The sequence below is a fragment of the Onychostruthus taczanowskii genome, unplaced genomic scaffold, assembly GCF_017590055.1.
Source record: "Onychostruthus taczanowskii isolate IOZ18803 unplaced genomic scaffold, ASM1759005v1 scaffold117, whole genome shotgun sequence".
Lineage (NCBI taxonomy): Eukaryota > Metazoa > Chordata > Aves > Passeriformes > Passeridae > Onychostruthus > Onychostruthus taczanowskii.
The window spans coordinates 1,236,732-1,255,198 of NW_024498318.1; the positions used below are offsets into that span (position 1 = coordinate 1,236,732).

The following is an 18,467-nucleotide window of genomic DNA, read 5'->3' on the forward strand; positions in this document are numbered from 1 at the left end:
TCAGGGGTGGGGTCAGTGACCTGAGGCACAGGGGTGGGCAAAGGGCAGAGGATTCCACACAATGGGGGGTGCCAGGGTGGATGGGCAGGGTTACACAAACCAGTGGGGTAACGGGGAAGGGAGAACTCTCTAGAACATGTAGGGAAGGCCAGTGGGCAGGACAGAACTGGATACATCCCACAGAGCTGCAGAGCACCGTGGGGGAAGCCTCCTTGCTCACCCTGAGCTGTGAGGAGTGCCCCGAGCCTGAGGTCACCTCTCCAGGGCATCCCCTGCCCTTCCCCTGCAGGCTCATGGCTCTGCACAGGGCTGACCCTGCTGCATCCTCCTCCTCCTGCTGGGATCTCCGGAGGGCTCAACAAAACCCTGCCGGGGGTGCTGCTGCTCACTCCTGATGGCAGTTCAGCCGTGACAGGGCTGTTACAGCAGGAAATGCAGTCATTAGGGAGGAACAGACAAGGTGGAGAGGTGCTTAACATGAGTTTCTGAGATACAAAGGGTTCTGGTAAACTCTCAGTGCTGGTCACCAACTTGTCCTTAATGTCTCATGCCCTGAGGCTTCCCAGAAGATTTTTCCAGAGTACTTGGGTGAAAATTGGGAAGAACTTGACTGTTTTTGAGAGATGTATTTTTAGGCTGCTGGTGGAGTCTCCTGACGTTTTCTTTTTTTTTCCCTTTTTTTTTTTTTTTTTTGTCTCTTAAATTCCTGCCACTCTTCACAACGTCACAATTAAATGTTTAAAAATATTTCCCTTACTCATCACTGTTGTTGTTGTGGGGACTGATCATTCTCTCTCATAAGGGTTTAATTTAGAAATTTCAGAATATCTGCTCAGAATCCCAGCTGATGCATTCACATCATTGTGTGTGTAAACTGTGAGTAACTCAATTCCTGGAGACACGTTGAGCATTTGGGAGATGGAAAGCATATGATCTTCCAAAACACGGATGAAGAGCCACAGGGCTTAGCCCAGCAGAAAGGCTCCTTAAAAACGTGTGATTGCTGGTAAATAACTGTTCTTTCCATTGAGGGAAACATGGAAAGTGAACAGTTCTGGGCTTTTCAAAAGTGGTGTTTGATAAAGGCTTGCTAGGGAAGGAATTCTCTTGAGCCTGCCCAAGGTTTTTCCCACAGAAATTCCCCTGAATTCAGCTGCAGTGAGGGGTTGCTGCAGTGCTGGCACTGGCTGGGTTTAGCTGCAAACCTGGGCACTGCTGTGCCCTAACCCCAGCTGCACCTGAGCCCCCTGGCCCTTCCCTTCTGAGGGACGTGGGACAGGATGGGAGGGTGAGAGTGGGGAAACCACTGGATTGGGATAGAGACAGGATAGAAGGGAAAGGAAAAGCCACACAAACACAGCCAGACAGGGAATTCATTCTCCACTTGAAGAATCCTGGAATGGGTTGGGTGGGAAATCCCACCCAATGCCACCCCTGCCATGGCAGGGACACCTCCCACTGTCCCAGGCTGCCCTTGGGCACTGCCAGGGATCCAGGGGCAGCCACAGCTGCTCTGGGAATTCCAGCCCAGCCCCTACCCACCCTCCCAGGGTCCTTCCCCATATCTGGTGTAAACCTGCCCTCCTTCAGCTTCAGACCATTTCCCCTTGTCCCAGGTCCCTCTGTGCCTCCTTGGAACCCCCTGTAGGCACTGGAGGGATCCTGGAAAGCCCTTGCCCACTTTCCCATCCCCAGGAGAGCTCCACTGTGCCTGATGTAACTTGGGAGGTCAAAGCACCATCATTCCAAGTGCTCCCCTTCCTCTTCCCTCAGCTCTGTCTCCTGTCTGTGATCTGGGATGCCCCTTGGGTCAGCTGGCATCACCTCTCCTGGCTGTGTCCCCTCATTCCTGCAGGAATGACCATGGATTGGGATGGACAACAGGCACAGGAATTGCCTCAAATCTTCTTTCTCTTCTGTGTTCTTCTAACAGGGACTCCGTGGCTCGTCCCAGCAGAGGGCTTGGAATGTGAGTCGAGGAAGGAAAACCAGTGCAGTGCCACTCCTGGCCCTGGGCCAGCCTGGTTTGAGCCCTGGAGCAGCACAAAGCCCTGGAGAGAGCCCCTGCGGGAGAGGAACTGGGAGGAGCAGCCCAGCCTGGGCCAGGGAGCCGCGACAGCCACGGGGGCTGGCAGGGGTCTGGGGCAGCCCCTGGGCAAGCTCACGCTGCAGGTGAGGCCACGCTGGGCCAGGCACTGCTGGGCCCTCCACATGCTCATGGCAGTCTGGCTTTCCCCAGGATGTTTAAGTTGTTTCCCCAGTATTTGACCAGGTCTGGTGTTACAGGGATTAAACCCCTTGGCTTCAGGAACCAGGGGGATGTAGCTGACAGAATGTCCCACCACACTTGTTTCCATGCAGAAACAGTACTGAGGTGTACATAGTATGAGATCAAAATGAGTTTTTATTATTATTATTTTGGGTTTTTTTTCCTTTCTGGCCAGTTTATTTCCACATTGTTAAACCAGAGGCTCAGAGGCTGCTGGCCTCCGAGCACCTACCCAGCCGTAAGGACAGGAGTTTTATATTGCACCCAATATTGTCAGGGGATTTTTTCCCATGCTCTGGGGTTCGTGGTGGATGTTCTGGGTCTCCCCTGCAGCTGCCAGCCCCAGCTTGGCCAGGCAGGGTCTGTTTGTGTCCCCTCAGGAGGCCCTGGCCCTGCACCGCCCCGATTTCATCTCGCGCTCGGGGCAGCGCCTGCAGCACCTGCGGCTGCTCCGCGAGGAGAGGAGGCTGCACACATCCCAGAGGGAGAAACTGCTGCCACCCCAGGGGGACAGACTGCTGCCACCCCAGGGGGAAAGACTGCTGCCACCCCAGGGGGAAAGACTGCTGCCACCCCAGCAGCTGCTGCAGCCTGCAGGGAGGAGGAAGGACTGCAGGACTGCAAATCACCTGCTGTCCAACCGAGGTACTTCAGGGCTCTGCTTTGAATTCTTTGGTTTCATGAACTCCACATTACGCTGCAGGGTGTATTTATTTACTAGGTATTTCTCCTAAAGCTGTTACAGTTACTTAACCCTGTTGTCTGTAAGATCTTACAAAGAGTTTTTTGTAAGAACTTCTATAAAACTTACAAAGGACTCACGTTGTTGCTGTAACAAACTCGTTCATCGTTCCCTTATCTCAAAATTTTCTGTTCAGGTTTCTTGATGAGAGAAAAAAGAAGAGCAATTCCCAAGCGTGAGATGTTTCAAAGGTCTAAAAGGTAAAGTCCAGGGAATTTTATTTCAGGTGGATCAGTGCCCTGGCTAGGGAAGAGCTTTGAATCCTTTCTGCAGTCAAAGAACTGAGTGTGCAAATAATTCAGCTTTTTCAGTGAAAAATGCAGGTGCCTTATCAGAGGGAGAAATGTCCTGCTTAGAAGTTCCAAGAAACAAAATCATTTTGGAAAAGTGATTCCTGTAGCTAAAGCTGAGGATTCTGCTGCAGTGTCAGCCATCCACAGCAAACTTGGTCCCACGTGGAGAGGGAATGGGCTGGGGGACACAAATTAACAAAGTGGGTAATTGGGGCAGCAGCGAGGCACCATTCCCCCAAAGGAAGAGGCTTTCTATAGAAATAATCACCCCAAGGGAATACAGAGACTTTTACCCTTGGAAAAAGCACCTTGGGTAGGGTTTGTGTTATTTTTGACTGCAGTAATTCATCCCTGAGTGCCCAGCACACTGCCATGGATTTACCCTTTGGAAGAGCTGTGCTGCAGAGGGGGTGTGGGAAGGAACAGTAAAAAAAGGGAGTTCACTGCAGCTGAATTTTGCTGTGAATGGGATGGGAAGTGCTGGGCCAGGACCAGCAGAGCCTGAGTTCCTGGAAATAATCACAGGTTGGTGGGATGAGGCCTGAGCAGCCTGGTCCAGCCTTGGCATTAACCCTGCTTTGAGCAGGAGCTTGGTGGCCTCCGGAGGTTTCTGCCAGCCTCGGTTTCTCTGGGATTCCACCAAACACCTGCTGCAATACACAATACATAAAACAATCCCCTTGATGATTTTTAGTGACTTTAATGATTTTCATGATACATTTTAATGATTTTTAGCATTTAAGAGTGTTCTTAGGGTGTCTGGGGAAGGTGTCCCTGCCCATGGCAGGGGTGGCACTGGATGGGCTTTGAGGTCCTTCCAAACCAAACCATTGCAGGATTGAAGGAAAACTTGGGGAAGCATCAGCACAGGAGAAGGCAAAGCAGGGCAACACTACTGAAAGCACTGGAATTTTGGAAATGCCTGAAAAGCTTCAGTGAGGTGATTGCTGTGCTGAACTCCTGCCATGGCTGGAGGGACATGGGAGTGTCCTGGGCTGGGGACACGGGGGACACTGAGCTCCAGCTGGGTCACCACGGCAGGGCAGAGCTACAGGGGCTGCTCTGAGGAGGTGCTGGGGTGGGAGAGGCATCCCAGGGGCAGGAGAGGTGTTCCAGGGGCAGGAGAGGTGTTCCAGGGGAAGGAGAGGTGTGCCAGGGGCAGGAGAGGTGTTCCAGGGGCAGGAGAGGTGTGCCAGGGGAAGGAGAGGTGTCCCAGGGTCAGGAGAGGTGTGCCAGGGGCAGGAGAGGCACTGCAGGGGCAGGAGAGATGTCCCAGGGGAAGGAGAGGTGTCCCAGGGGCAGGAGAGGCACTGCTGGGGCAGGAGAGGTGTCCCAGGGTCAGGAGAGGTGTCCCAGGGACAGGAGAGGTGTCCCAGGGGCAGGAATTCCCAGGCCCAGTGCTGCTGGGGACTCCACAGTGGGACACCAGCAAACTGCAAATGCTTTTGTCAGGGATGTGCTTGGGCAGCAGCCCTTAGGGATGTGGGGATAAAGCAGAGGGTGTGTGTTGCAGTAAAGCAGATGGGACTCAGTTTCTTCATGCAGGAAGAATAAAGCTCATATTAAATAAACAAAGTAAATATAAATGTATAAATATAGTAAATAGTATAAATGTATAAATAAATAAAGCTCATATTCATACAGTTTTCAAAGACATGTTTGACTCTAACTGGTTAGTAACCAATATATTGGTTAGAAAGTGCTTGTGTGTGTGTGTATGTGTGTTAATGCTTTTTTTCTTCAGGTGTTTACATTTTTTATTTGTAGGTTCTCATAGGATAGATCTTTTGTTATTACTTTTTTCTTTACAAGAATAAGTTGTTATGCAAACTTGATTCTCATTGTAATTTTTTCACATCAGAACTTACAAGCTAGCTACTAGTTTAGCTGAAGTAGCAGAACCTAAACCATATTTTGTAGGGCTTTTCTTTTATAATATTTCTCTCTGTGTACAGCAGCTGTGGTTTTTAGTATCAGGCAGTTTCAGATCTCTGTTTTTGCCTTCCCTCTCCCTTTAGGATATACGAGCAGCTCCCCGAGGTGAGGAGGAAGAGGGAGGAGGAGCAGAGGAAGCAGGAGTACAGCTCCTACCGCCTGAGGGCTCAGCTCTACAAAACTGTGAGTGCAGCACCCTCTGGGCTCAGCCCTACAAAGCTGGGAGTGCCCCTGGTCCCTCTGGGCTCAGCCCTACAAAGCTGGGAGTGCAGCACCCTCTGGGCTCAGCCCTACAAAGCTTGGAGTGCCCCTGGCCCCTCTGGGCTCAGCCCTACAAAGCTGGGAGTGCAGCACCCTCTGGGCTCAGCCCTACAAAGCTGGGAGTGCCCCTGGTCCCTCTGGGCTCAGCCCTACAAAGCTGGGAGTGCCCCCTGGTTGCAGTGGAGATGGACAAAGACACTTGTTCATGCAGAATAGCCAAATTTCTGTTCACATAGCTCATATTTTATTATATAATATATATAATAAAACATGTTATATATATTTTCATATATTTATTTTATATATTTATATTATAGATATTATATCTATATATATAATAAATATGTCTTTTGATAGAAATGTATTTCAGTATATATGTATATAAATATATAATAGAAATATAAGCTATTCAATATATATATTTATATAATTATATATAATACATAGTAATATAATCTATTATATATTATATATATAACATATAATCTATATTATATAAATATATGTTTTATTATATTTCTATGGTTATCAGAAGGCACCATGTCTGAATGTAGCTGCTCAGCAGTTCATTCAAGCTCAGCTCACTGGCTGGGAATGGCTAGTGTCCATGTCCATCAATCCTTTCTGTTTCTAGGTCTGTTCACATTCTTGTCTCCTGGGGAGTGAATGTTCCTCAGGGGTAGGATTTTCCTCTCCACACGTGTGAGCTGTCTTCTCACAAGAATAGATTGTCTTGCTAACTGATTCTCTCTATTGCAATTATTATCTCACAGTACTACGAGGCCAGATTTTAGAAGGCTTTTTTTTATAATATATATAATATATTTATACCCAGTCTAAAGCTTGCAGTCCTGGTGGCAGGTTACCTCTGAGGGTTCCAACAATTTCTGTTTGCCCAGCACTGGCCCTGCTCAGCCAGGACCCCTGTTTGGGAAGCTGTGGGATAAACCAGTGTCCCTGTTTAGTTTCAGCACTGAAACTAAAACTGGCCTTTTCTTTAAACTCTGTCTCTTAAACTTGCACTTCAGTTGTAGTGTTAAACTCCTGGCTGGAACAGCTCCTTTCCTGGAGTATTCCAGAGCTGGAGTAATAGGCTTGGCTGTTTGTTGGGAGCAGCAAGTCATTGGATTTTGGAAGTCAGCACTTGTAGTGTATTCTGCAAAACATCTTCCTACTCTAATTTGGGGAATTTACCACTAGAAAGACTTTAATTTGTTGCTATACTTGGGCAGGGTATTTTCAGGACATTTTTTTTCCCTGGTCTGAGAATTCCAGATGCTGGTACAGTAAAGATTGAGGAATTAATGAGTTCTGGCAGTCACTGACTTGGAGTGGCAGAGTGGGCTGGAAGCAGGGAGGAAATAGGATCAGAACTTTTGTACATAAATATGGGTTTGATTGGAAGGGAGGTGATGATTCATGGCAGTGAATAATTCTGGTGCTTTAGTTCTCCCTGCTGGTGCAGAAAAGCTGCTGTAAATCAGGGAATGGCTTGGTGAGGATGGCCTGAGAGCACCAGCTTCTGAGTGAGGCTCATTGTGCCTGAAAAATCAACCACAGGTTTTGTGGAATGGCTCCAAAAATGAGACAGAGCTTTGGGGGCAGGAAGGAGCTGCTCCAGGAGCTCCATGAGGTGTGGGATGGGCATTCAAGGACCCCCTGTGCCCCCGGCTGCTCCGGGGGTCTGTGCCAGGGCTGGTGTGGAGCAGAGGGGCAGAGCTGCAGCTGCTGGCCCTGAGGAGTCCCCTGAGCCCGCAGGGAGCAGCTCCCTGGCATTTCTCCAGGGAAAACATGGCAGAGGCAGGCACAGCTCTGGGTGGGGCTGGGCACAGCCCCTGTGCTCCCTGACCACCACAGGGCCTGTCCCAAAAATCAGAGCCATGGAGTCACTCGGGATGGAAAATCCCTCTGAGCCTGTCCAGTCCAACCATCCCAGCTCTGCCAGGGCCACCAGTGCCCCTGTCCCCAAGGGCCACAGGGATGGCACTCCAAACCTCCCTGGGCACTTCCAGTGCCTGACCCCCCTTTCCATGGGGAAATTCCTGCTGATGCCCACCCTGAGGCTCCCCTGAGGCCGTTCCCTCTGCTCCTGTCCCTGTTCCCTGGAGCAGAGCCCGACCCCCCGGCTGTCCCCTCCTGGCAGGAGCTGTGCAGAGCCACAAGGGCCCCCTGAGCCTCCTGTGCTCCAGGCTGAGCCCCTTCCCAGCTCCTCAGCAATTCTCCAGCCCCTTCCCAGCTCCTCAGCAATTCTCCAGCCCCTTCCCCAAGGCTTTGAGGGCTCACAGGGTGTGATTAAAATGTGGGCAAGGAAGCAGTGAATGAATGAATGGATGCCATCCCAGTGGGACATCTCCCACTGTCTCAGGCTCTGCAAACCCCAGTGCCCAGCCTGGCCTGGGACACTGCCAGGGAGGGGAAGCAGTGAATGAATGAATGGATGCCATCCCAGTGGGACATCTCCCACTGTCTCAGGCTCTGCAAACCCCAGTGCCCAGCCTGGCCCAGACACTGCCAGGGAGGAACAATCTCAGTGTCCAGGCTGAGGGATGAGATGCAGCTGAGTTCATTTGACTCAAAATAATACCCCAAATTAATGAATATGTATATGAACAAAATCTGCTTCCCTTTTGTACAGCAGAGTGCAAATGTCCCTGCAGGGTTCTGGGAGGTGAGGGGCTCTCAGGGCTGGTCTCAAGGCATTTCTGTGACAGTTTGGGGCAGCTCACTGAGGGGAAAAGGGAAAAATAAGGAGTTTTGTTGGCACTGAGTGGAGGGGGAAACAATATGGTCCCACCTAGAACTAGACCCATAAAAATCCCTGGGCTGGAGTGCATGGACATGCTTAATCTGTGAAATTGTTCAGTGCTTCTCTTCATTAAGATAGCAGAGTTATTTTTATCACAGGGTGCACGTGGATCTGGGCTGATGCTCTGTCCCAGCAGCCCTTTGCTTTTGTGCTTTAATTTCAAACAGAGCATAAAATCATCCCAGTCAGATCAGGGGACAGGGAGTGCCCTGGAATTTTGCACTCTGTAGTGAGAACAGATTCTGATCTGATGGCAGCAGCAATCAGAACTTTCAGCCCCAGTGAAGCAGAAATGAAATTTCTGAGTTTATCAGATCCAGATTGGTTCCATTACTGAGGCTCTTCCACAAGGGGGAGCGAGTTTGTGATCCCGGTGAATTGGAGAAAGCTGGAAGGGAGCAGCAGGTCCTGGCTGGCTCCCCTCTGTCCCGCGAGGCCCGAGCCCAGCCCTGAGGAACCTTTATTTCTGTGGGTTTGGGAATGCCTGCCCGAGGCAGGCACAGCCCAGGGTGTCACTGCCCTCGCTCAGGGAGAGCAGCAGCTCTGGGCTGCGCCGGGAGGCCCTGGGGAACCTTCTGGAATCACCTACTCCTGTGGTGAACGTCCTGGAATCACCTACTCCTGTGGGGAACGTCCTGGAATCACCCACTCCTGTGGGGAACGTTCTGATATCAGTCACTGTGGGGGAATGTTCTGGAATCCCTCCTGCAGGGGGAATGTTCTGGATTCACCCACTCCTGTGGGGAACGTTCTGGGATCACCCACTCCTGCTGGGGAACGTTCTGGAATCACCTACTCCTGTGGGGAACGTTCTGGAATCACCCACTCCTGCTGGAGAACGTTCTGGAATCACCCACTCCTGCTGGGGAACCTTCTGATATCACTCACTGTGGGGGAATGTCCTGGAATCCCTCCTGCAGGGGGAATGTTCTGGATTCACCCACTCCTGTGGGGAACGTTCTGGGATCACCCACTCCTGCTGGGGAACGTTCTGGAATCACCTACTCCTGTGGGGAACGTTCTGGAATCACCCACTCCTGCTGGAGAACGTTCTGGAATCACCCACTCCTGCTGGGGAACCTTCTGATATCACTCACTGTGGGGGAATGTCCTGGAATCCCTCCTGCAGGGGGAATGTTCTGGATTCACCCACTCTGGAGGAACGTTCTGGAATCACTCACTCTGGGGAATGTTCTGGAATCACTCTGGGGGAACCTTCTGGAATCACTCACTCCTCCTGGGGGAGCGTTCTGGAATCTGGGCTGGAAGGGTCCTGGCAGGCCCTGTGGGTGCAGCCCTGTGGGTGAGCCCCTGTGGGTACAGCCTGTGGGTTTCAGGCCCTGGAAGGGTGCTGTCAGCCCCTGTGGGTGCAGGCCCTGGAAGGGTGCTGGCAGCCCCTGTGGGTGCAGGCCCTGGAAGGGTGCTGGCAGCCCCTGTGGGTGCAGCCCTGTGGGTGCAGGCCCTGGAAGGGTCCTGGCAGCCCCTGTGGGTGCAGCCCTGTGGGTGCAGCCCTGTGGGTGCCGGTCACACCAGCAGTTGTGTGCTGTCCCTGTTGCTCTTTAGCACGCACTCCAGGGGGTCCCAGCTCTCTCCGGGCAGGGTTTTGGCCTTGCCCGTGTTGCCCTCAGGGCTGTGCCGGTCTCCCTCTGCTCCCCCGGCTCATCCCTGCCCGGGGAGCCCTGGTTCCTCCCCTGCTGCTGGGGCAGAGCGCTGTCTGTGCCCCCACCCTGCCTGGGCCCTGCGGAGGGCTCTCCTGAGCCCCCCCAGCTGGGCACACACAGCTCCAGGAGCTTCTGCTCAGGATCCTGCCTGGGAACAGCTCAGCCAGTGCCGGGGACAGTCTCTGGCCTGCTCCTGACCATTCCCCATGGGAATATCCCGGTGCCAGCCTGCACAGGGGGATCCTGCTGTTCTCACGGGGCAGCTGCTGAGCCGGCAGTTCATCCTGACAGTTTAAATTCCCATTTTGTGCCGCTTATTGCTCCTTGAGGCCAGGCTGGATGGGGCTTGGGGCCACCTGGATCAGGGGGAGGTGTCCCTGCCCTCAGGGGTGGCACTGGGTGGGCTTGAAGGGCCCTTCCAGCCAAAGCCCTCTGGGGTTCCATAGCCATCTGTGCAGAGAACCTGTGCTCAGCATTTTCAGTTTTCACTGCACTAACTGCCTTGTGTCCCTCTGTTTCTCCCTCAGAAGATCACCAGCCGTGTCCTGGGGAAGAAGGTGTCCTGGAGCTGACGGAGCACCTCGGCCAGGCTGGGCTGAGCACACAGCAGCTGGGACAGGGAGAAGGCAGTAAATGCTTCTGCAGCCTCACTTGGTGCTCTGGGTCACTTCTGTGCTCATTGATCCTGCCCTACATAAGAATCAGGGATCTGGGGGAGTGTCAGGGTTTTCAGTAAATAGGTGGGCTTTTATAGTGGTGTTAGGCACTTCCAGAGGAAACAGAGACTGGAAAAACTTGCTTCATAATGTATTTATAACTCCCTGATTGGAATAGCAGTTTTATATATTTATTTTCACTGGGTTTTAACGAGGATTTTTTTTTATTTTTTTAATTCCTGTCTCAATGTAGAAAAGTCACTTGTTATGTTTTGTACTTCAATAAAACAGCTGAGTTGTAATAACTGCTGCAGCTGCGTTTGTGAGAGACCAGGAGGGGCTGAGCAGAGACACCTCTGGTGGTGGTGGAGCTTTCAGGCCTTTCCTGGGAGACTCCCCTTTTCCAGATGGTTAGTCCTGCCAGGGTCCCTGGCTGTGCCCTGGGCCAGCATCACTGAAAAGATGCAGGGGAGAGAGGAGGTTTATGAAATGCTCAAGTCTCAGTTTCATCTGATCATCACTGAGCAGTTCATAGGATGGATAAACAGGAAAAGACATCTGAGGAAAACAGAGTGGGTGTGAGCTGTGGCTTCCTATGTTCTCTGCCTCAGATGTTTGTGGCAATTCAGCTCAGAAACAGCTGGGAGGGAACGCCCTGTGCTGGGAGGGCTGGGCACTGCTGGAGGTGGAAGGGTCTGGAGAGACCCTGAAGGGGCTCCAGGGACTGGGGACAAGGCCTGCAGGGACAGCACACAGGGAATGGCTCCCACTGGCAAAGGGCAGATTGGGCTGGGATCTTGGCAAGGAATTCCTGCCCGGGAGGGTGGGCAGGGGCTGGGCTGGAATTCCCAGAGCAGCTGTGGCTGCCCTGGATCCCTGGCAGTGCCCAAGGCCAGGCTGGATTCACCTGGGACAGTGCGAGGTGTCCCTGCCGTTGCAGGGGTGGCACTGGGTGGGATTTAAGGTCCCTTCCAACCCAAACCATTCTGGATTCCCTGATCTGGTGTGGTCTCAGTAGTGGAAGTTAAAGTGCAGGTTCCAAATAACACCACCCCATGGCTGGGGTAAATCAGCTCGGACTGTGGCTCCTCTTCTCAGACCTTCCCCCCTCCCCAAATCCAGTTTTACCTGTTTATCACAGCATCAGCCTGCTTTGGGTTGAAGGCATCCAGTGCCAGCCCCTGCCCTGTCCAACCTGGCCTTGAGCTGCAATTTGCTCCTTCCACTGCCTTGGGATCAGGTGGGGTGGAATTGTTGCCTTGCCTCTGGAATTTTGTTCTGGGGCTGGAAATGAGCTTTGTGTGAAGGAGAAGGTGCTGAGCGTGCTGGGCTGAGCTCTGATGGATTCTGGGACACACAGGACAGATTTGTTCCCTGGGAGAAGAGGCTGGGGGTGCTGGAGCCCTAACGAGCTCCTGCCTCACTTGGAGCTCGCTCAAGGCCACTCAGCTGCTTATTTGTGCTTTTGAGCTTCAGTGAGGAGACGAAGGGAGCTGGAGGGCCTTGCTGCTCCAAATCCCTCTGAGATCAAGCCCCGTGTTCCCCCAGCACTGCCAGGGCCACCCCTGAGCCGTGTCCCCGAGAGCCACATCCACAGGGCTGTGAAATCCCTCCAAGGATGGGCTCTCCAGGACTGGACAAACCTTTGGGTGATGAAATTTCCCCCCAGAGCTGCTGGGGGGGTGTTCCCATGCATCCTGCCCTGCTGTGTCCGTGGGGATGCTCCCCTGCCCTGCTCCAGGGCCCTTCCCTGCCCTCAGGTGGGTGCAGCTCCTGTGCATGCAGAGCTCCCAGTCTGCAGCTCTGGGGAAGGAGGCTGTTGACATTTGCACTGCTTCCAGCAAACTGCTTTCCAAACACTCAGGAAATTGTGCTTGTCTTGTGCTGGTTCCAGAGTGGAGTCATCCCCTCCAAATCTACTGTACACAGAGACTTTTAGGGTAAATTCCGTAGAGCTCTGGAAGAGGAATTAGGGCAGGACTGGTTTTTTTCAGCACTGTCGGAGCAGATTTGTGTTTTCAGTTATTCAGAATTGTCCTTTGATCAGCAGCACCCCCCAGGGATTGCTGTGTAGGACAGATGTGTGTCCACAGCCTGACCTGCAGCTGGGAAACCTCCTGGATGAGATGGAAAAGGAGGAAATGGAAAAGAGGTGTAAAAATCCACGTTATGCTTTGAAATGTGCTTTATTTCAAAATGAGAGGCTCTTTCCCCCTTCAGAAGCACCTTCCATTTCTTCCTTTGTGACCATTTCCATTCATTCTTCTTTGTGCTGTAAATTCCATCCCGAGGGAATCAGTCCTGACCCTCCTCTCTGGGGGGGGCAGCCCTGTGGGGGTTTGTGGGGTCCTTCCCATGGAGAGCCCCTCTCCAGGAGGTTTGGGTGTTTCTGAACCCCTCTCCAGCAGGTTTGGGTGTTTCTGAACTCCTCTCCAGCAGGTGTGGGTGTTTTGGGAACCCCTTTCCAGCAGGTGTGGGTGTTTTGGGAACCCCTTTCCAGCAGGTGTGGGTGTTTCTGAGCCCCTCCCATGGACAACCCCTTTCCAGCAGGTTTTGGGTGTTTCTGAACCCCTCTCCAGCTGGTTTGGGTATTTCTGAACCCCTCTCCAGCAGGTTTGGGTGTTTCTGAGCCCCTCTCCAGGAGGTTTGGGTGTTTCTGAACCCCTCTCCAGCAGGTGTGGGTGTTTTGGGAATCCCTTTCCACCAGGTGTGGGTGTTTCTGAGCCCCTCCCATGGACAACCCCTTTCCAGCAGGTTTGGGTGTTTCTGAACCCTTCTCCAGCAGGTTTGGATGTTTCTGAACCCCTTTCCACCAGGTGTGGGTGTTTTGGGAACCCCTTTCCAGCAGGTGTGGGTGTTTCTGAACCCCTCTCCAGCAGGTTTGGGTGTTTCTGAACCCCTCTCCAGCTGGTTTGGGTATTTCTGAACCCCTCTCCAGCAGGTGTGGGTGTTTCTGAGCCCCTCTCCAGGAGGTTTGGGTGTTTCTGAACCCCTCTCCAGCAGGTGTGGGTGTTTTGGGAACCCCTTTCCAGCAGGTGTGGGTGTTTTGGGAATCCCTTTCCACCAGGTGTGGGTGTTTCTGAGCCCCTCCCATGGACAACCCCTTTCCAGCAGGTTTGGGTGTTTCTGAACCCCCTCTCCAGGAGGTTTGGGTGTTTTGGGAACCCCTTTCCAGCAGGTGTGGGTGTTTCTGAACCCCTCTCCAGCAGGTGTGGGTGTTTCTGAACCCCTGCCATGGAGAACCCCTCTCCAGCAGGGGCTGGGGTGGTGTCTGGGACACGCTCTGTCACTGCTGGGCTCTGGAAGGGTTTCCATGGCAATGCATGGCAGTGCTGATGTGAAACATAGCTCATGTACCCGATTTCCTTGGAGAAGGAATTGCCCAGGTCTGTGGTCACCGTTGCTGTCCCTCTGCCTGGACATGGCCTGTCCAGCGTGGGTGCCTGCTGGGGACTTCTCCCAGTTTTGTCACTGAGAGCACCACGGGAAGGCTTTGGAGAGGAGAAGATGAAGGATTTCTGCCAAAGCAGGTGAGGAAACCTCTTCCAGAATTCCAGGATGGTTTGGATTGCCAGGGACCTGCCACCCCATGCAGGCCCACTCCCTGCACTGGCACCTGAAATTAGATGGATTATGGGCTTTGTGTCAGCCCTCCCCAAAGTCCATCTCATTTTTTCCATGAATGCATCCTGGATCATAATTCACTTTTCCTGAAACAATTCCCTGAGGAAGACATGACTTCCTGACTGGCTGTTCATTAGTGCAGATCCCACTTTAATCCAGTGAAGCAGATTTTAAAATATTGTTTCCTTTGTGCTGCCTCTGTGAGCCTGTGACTGCTCTTGGGGCCAGCTGAAGTCAGCGCTGGGCCGGGGCAGGAGTTCAGCCTGGGGCAGGAATCTGGCTGGAAATGGGAAAGGCCCGACTCTTTCACACGAGCAAGGTTTCAAAGTCAAGCTTTTAGTAATATTTTTCTCCCTACATCAGCAGATAAAGTGAATTCTCCCGGCCAAATTGGACCCTGTGGGAGGGTGAGAGACCTCGGCGTGACAAATGGGAGCCACGCTGATTAATGCTGCTGGAAGGAGCTCAGATTCCAGGGGGATGAGGACACTTGTGAGGGCCTTCCTGGGGAGAAGGGGGTTTTCAAATCCAATTTTATTCGTGTGCCCACGTGCTGCTGCCCTGTTGCTTCAACAAAGGCTCCTTCCAACTTCCCAGTGCCGGAGGCATTCCAAGCTCTTCTCCCCAGGCTGTGCTGCTCCCCCAGCTGAGATGGGTTCAGAACATCCCATGAATTGTCCTGGCTGGCTCCGGCCTCCCCTCCTGACTCACCCACTGAGCAGCCAGCCCCGACCTTCCTCCGGCCAGGGAAGAGCCCCTGGGAGTGACCGAGGAGGGGGCACGGCTGAGGAGTTCTGTGACATCTCTGTGAGCTGTCCCTGCGATGGCACTGGTGGCACATCTGCTCTGGGGAGTCTCCATCTGGCTCTGCCAGGGATTGTATGAGATGTTTGACTGGAGAAGGGACATGTGGCCCGGGCAGGAACAGAGCTGGGAAGGGGCTGGAGAATCCCTGAGGAGCTGGGAAGGGGCTGGAGAATCCCTGAGGAGCTGGGAAGGGGCTGGAGAATCCCTGAGGAGCTGGGAAGGGGCTGGAGAATTGCTGAGGAGCGGGGAAGGGGCTCAGCCTGGAGCACAGGAGGCTCAGGGGGCCCTTGTGGCTCTGCACAGCTCCTGCCAGGAGGGGACAGCCGGGGGGTCGGGCTCTGCTCCAGGGAACAGGGACAGGAGCAGAGGGAACGGCCTCAGGCTGGGCCAGGGGGTGTTGGTTGGATATTGGGCAAATTTCCTCCAGGAATGGGTGCTTGGGAAGGGGCTGCCCAGGGCAATGGTGGAGTCCTCATCCCTGGAAGTGTCCAGGGAAGGCCTGGAGGTGGCACTCAGAGCTCTGGGCTGGTGACAAGGTAGGGATTGGGCAGAGCTGGGACTTTGTGATCCTGGAGCTTTTCCCACCCCAACAATGCCCTGATTCTGGGACTGTTACCCCTGAGGGTGTCCCTTGCAGAGGGACCTGTGCCAGGTTAGGGGTGCTGGAATTTGAGCTGAGGAAGCCCCAGGCTGTGGCTGCCCGGGGTCACCTCCTGTGCCTGTGTCCATGGCTGGGGACAGGGAGTGCCTGGGAGGGGGAGCAGCCTGCAGCCAGAGCCCCCTCTCCTGTCTCACCAGGCTTTGGGTGACACCAGGCTTTGGGTGACACCAGGCTTTGGGTGACCCTGGGCTCTGCGTGACCCCAGCTCTGGTGACCCTGGGCTCTGGGTGACCTTGGGCTCTGGGTGACCCTGGGCTCTGCGTGACCCCGGGCTCTGGTGACACCAGGCTTTGGGTGACACCAGGCTTTGGGTGACCCTGGGCTTTGGGTGACCCAAGCTCTGGCTGACACCAGGCTTTGGGTGAGCCCAGCTCTGGGTGACACCAGGCTTTGTGTGACCCAGCTCTGGGTGACCCTGGGCTCTGGGTGACCCTGGGCTCTGGGTGACACCAGGCTTTGGGTGACCCTGGGCTCTGCGTGACCCCAGCTCTGGTGACCCTGGGCTCTGGGTGACACCAGGCTCTGGGTGACACCAGGCTCTGGGTGACCCCAGCTCTGGGTGACCCCAGCACTCCCCTCGTGCTGCCCTGGCCTCACTCCCCTCTCCCGGGCTGGTGCAGCTGCCGGCCGTGCTGGTGGCAGGGGACAGGGCCAGCGCCTGCTCCTGCCCACAAAAAGGCCTTTTCTAACTGCTGCAGCCCCAGCTGCTGCTCCCAGCCCGGGCAGGGCCCGTCCCACAGCCTGCTGACAGTCCCGGGGGGAGCAGAGGCACTCCTGCCCGGCTGAGGGGAGGGCCGTGAGGAGAAATGTCCCATGCTATGGAGGAGCAGCGAGGCCACGCTCTGCTGGGGACACCGGGCCTGTCTGTGCCCTGGGATGTGTCCTGTCTGTGCCCTGGGATGTGTCCTGTCTGTGCCCTGGGATGTGTCCTGCTCTGTGCCCTGAGATCTGTCCCCTTTGTACCCTGGTCTCTATCCTGGTCTCTGCCCTGGGATCTGTCCCTGTTTGTCTCCTGGGGTCTGTCCCTCTCTGTGCCAGGCTCCTGATCCCCAGCTGTGCCCTCAGGTTCCCACCACTCTTCCACAGTGGCAGACCACTCTTCCCTCAGTGGCCATTCTTCCCTCTTGGCAGGGATGGATTTTGGAGCATTTGTCCTCTCGTGTGTCCTCTCCAGGAGCTGGCAGGACCTGCAGGGTGGGTTGAAGCTTCAGGGGGACCTGGGGCTGTGCAGAGTGGCCCAGGAAAGGCAGAACTCCATGGAATCCCACCCAGTGCCACCCTGCCATGGCAGGGACACCTCCCACTGTCCCAGGTGCTCCAGCCCCAGTGTCCAGCCTGGCCTGGGGCACTGCCAGGCAGCCAGGGGCAGCCACAGCTGCTCTGGGAACCTGTGCCAGGGCCTCAGCCCCTCCCAGGGAGGAATTTCTCCCGAAAGGTTCTCTAAGGTGCCTGGGGAGGGCTCCTGGTGGCAGGAGGGGCAGCTCAGTGCCACTGACCCTGCTGGGGAGGCTGGGCCCAATGGGGCTCGTGGGTGCTGGGGAAGCCCTCACCTCCATCCAGATGTTTGCAGCTGCAGGGTGCACCCGAGGACCCCTCACAGGGCCCCAAGGTGTGTGGTGCCAGCAGGGCTCTGACTCTGCTGCCACGGCTCTGCTCTGTCCCTTTGTGCCAGGAAACTCCAGGAAAGTCCCCTGTGCCTTCTTGTCCCCGGATGTCACCTTGGGCCACAGGTCCCTGGAGCGCTCTGGGTAGGGGGCCTGGAAGCTCTTCCCGTTTCCATGGTAAAATCATTTGCAAAGCTTTAATTACTGCTGCTAATCAATATTGCTACTGGGGTTTTAATAACTATTGATGAACCCTTGCCCTGAATGTGGCAGGGAGAGTTGGCTGGCCCCAGGGAGGCACCCCCAGGGGCTGGGAGTGTGTGCAGGAAGGGAAGTGAGCGTTCCCTCATCCCCACACGCGCTGTCCTGCTCTGATGATGATGATGTCAATGACATCCATCCCTGGCAGTGTCCCAGGCCAGGCTGGAGCACCTGGGACAGTGGGAGGTGTCCCTGTCCATGGCAGGGGTGACACTGGGTGAGCTGTGAGGTCCCTTCCACTCAAACCATTCTGTGATTCTACAATCAATAGCATTTTTATTAATAGCATTCAACTTTTTATTAATAGCATTTATATTAATATAAAATAGTGATGTTAATAATCAATATCACGAATATTAACAATAACAACAACTGTGAAGCAGATTGAGGATCACAGAGGTGTCTCTGGGGTGGGATACGTGGAGTTCTTTAATTGCTTTAATCACTTTTCCTCCATCTCCTTGTGCAGACAGCCTGTGGGCTTTCCTCAGGAGGAGAGAGGGGGAAATGAATGAAGGCTGATGGATGATGGATGGAGCCGCGGCAGGCGGGGGAAGCCTGGGAGCCGCCGAGCCGCGGGTCTGGTTCTCATTAAGCGGCCGGGCCGGGCCAAGAAACACAGCAATAAATAAGGGCGAACAAAGCCGCCCCCTCCCCGCCGCCCCCCGGCCGGGCCGGCCGCGCTCGGGGCTCCGCGGCGGGGGAGGGACCCGACGGCATAAAGAGGAGGAGGTCGGGCCGGAGGCGCCGAGTCGGGGCGGTGACAGCCCGGGAGCGGCGGCATGGCCGGGCCGGGCCCCCCCGGGCCCCGCCGGGGCTCGGCCAAGGGCTGGGGGCTGCGCCTCGCCCTCCTGGGGGTCCTGCTGGGGCTCCCCCCGCGGGGCCGG

At 54.5% G+C, this 18,467-nt stretch overlaps 2 protein-coding genes across 2 annotated transcripts in view; both read left to right on the forward strand.

Moving 5' to 3' along the window:
- ALMS1 (ALMS1 centrosome and basal body associated protein) overlaps nucleotides 1–10,906 on the forward strand; it is a 38,973-nt gene extending 28,067 nt beyond the window's left edge. Inside the window, exons 14-18 of the mRNA XM_041427613.1 lie at nucleotides 1,934–2,172; nucleotides 2,650–2,914; nucleotides 3,148–3,211; nucleotides 5,323–5,422; nucleotides 10,495–10,906. Of these exons, the coding sequence (XP_041283547.1) occupies nucleotides 1,934–2,172; nucleotides 2,650–2,914; nucleotides 3,148–3,211; nucleotides 5,323–5,422; nucleotides 10,495–10,539 (713 nt within the window). The 3' untranslated portion in view covers nucleotides 10,540–10,906. The remainder of the gene's footprint in view (nucleotides 1–1,933; nucleotides 2,173–2,649; nucleotides 2,915–3,147; nucleotides 3,212–5,322; nucleotides 5,423–10,494) is intronic.
- A 6,327-nt stretch (nucleotides 10,907–17,233) lies between these two features.
- The window catches only part of ADAM33 (ADAM metallopeptidase domain 33), a 30,759-nt gene continuing 29,525 nt past the window's right edge, over nucleotides 17,234–18,467 (forward strand). Inside the window, exon 1 of the mRNA XM_041427615.1 lies at nucleotides 17,234–17,324. Coding sequence (XP_041283549.1) covers nucleotides 17,234–17,324 — 91 coding nt within the window. The remainder of the gene's footprint in view (nucleotides 17,325–18,467) is intronic.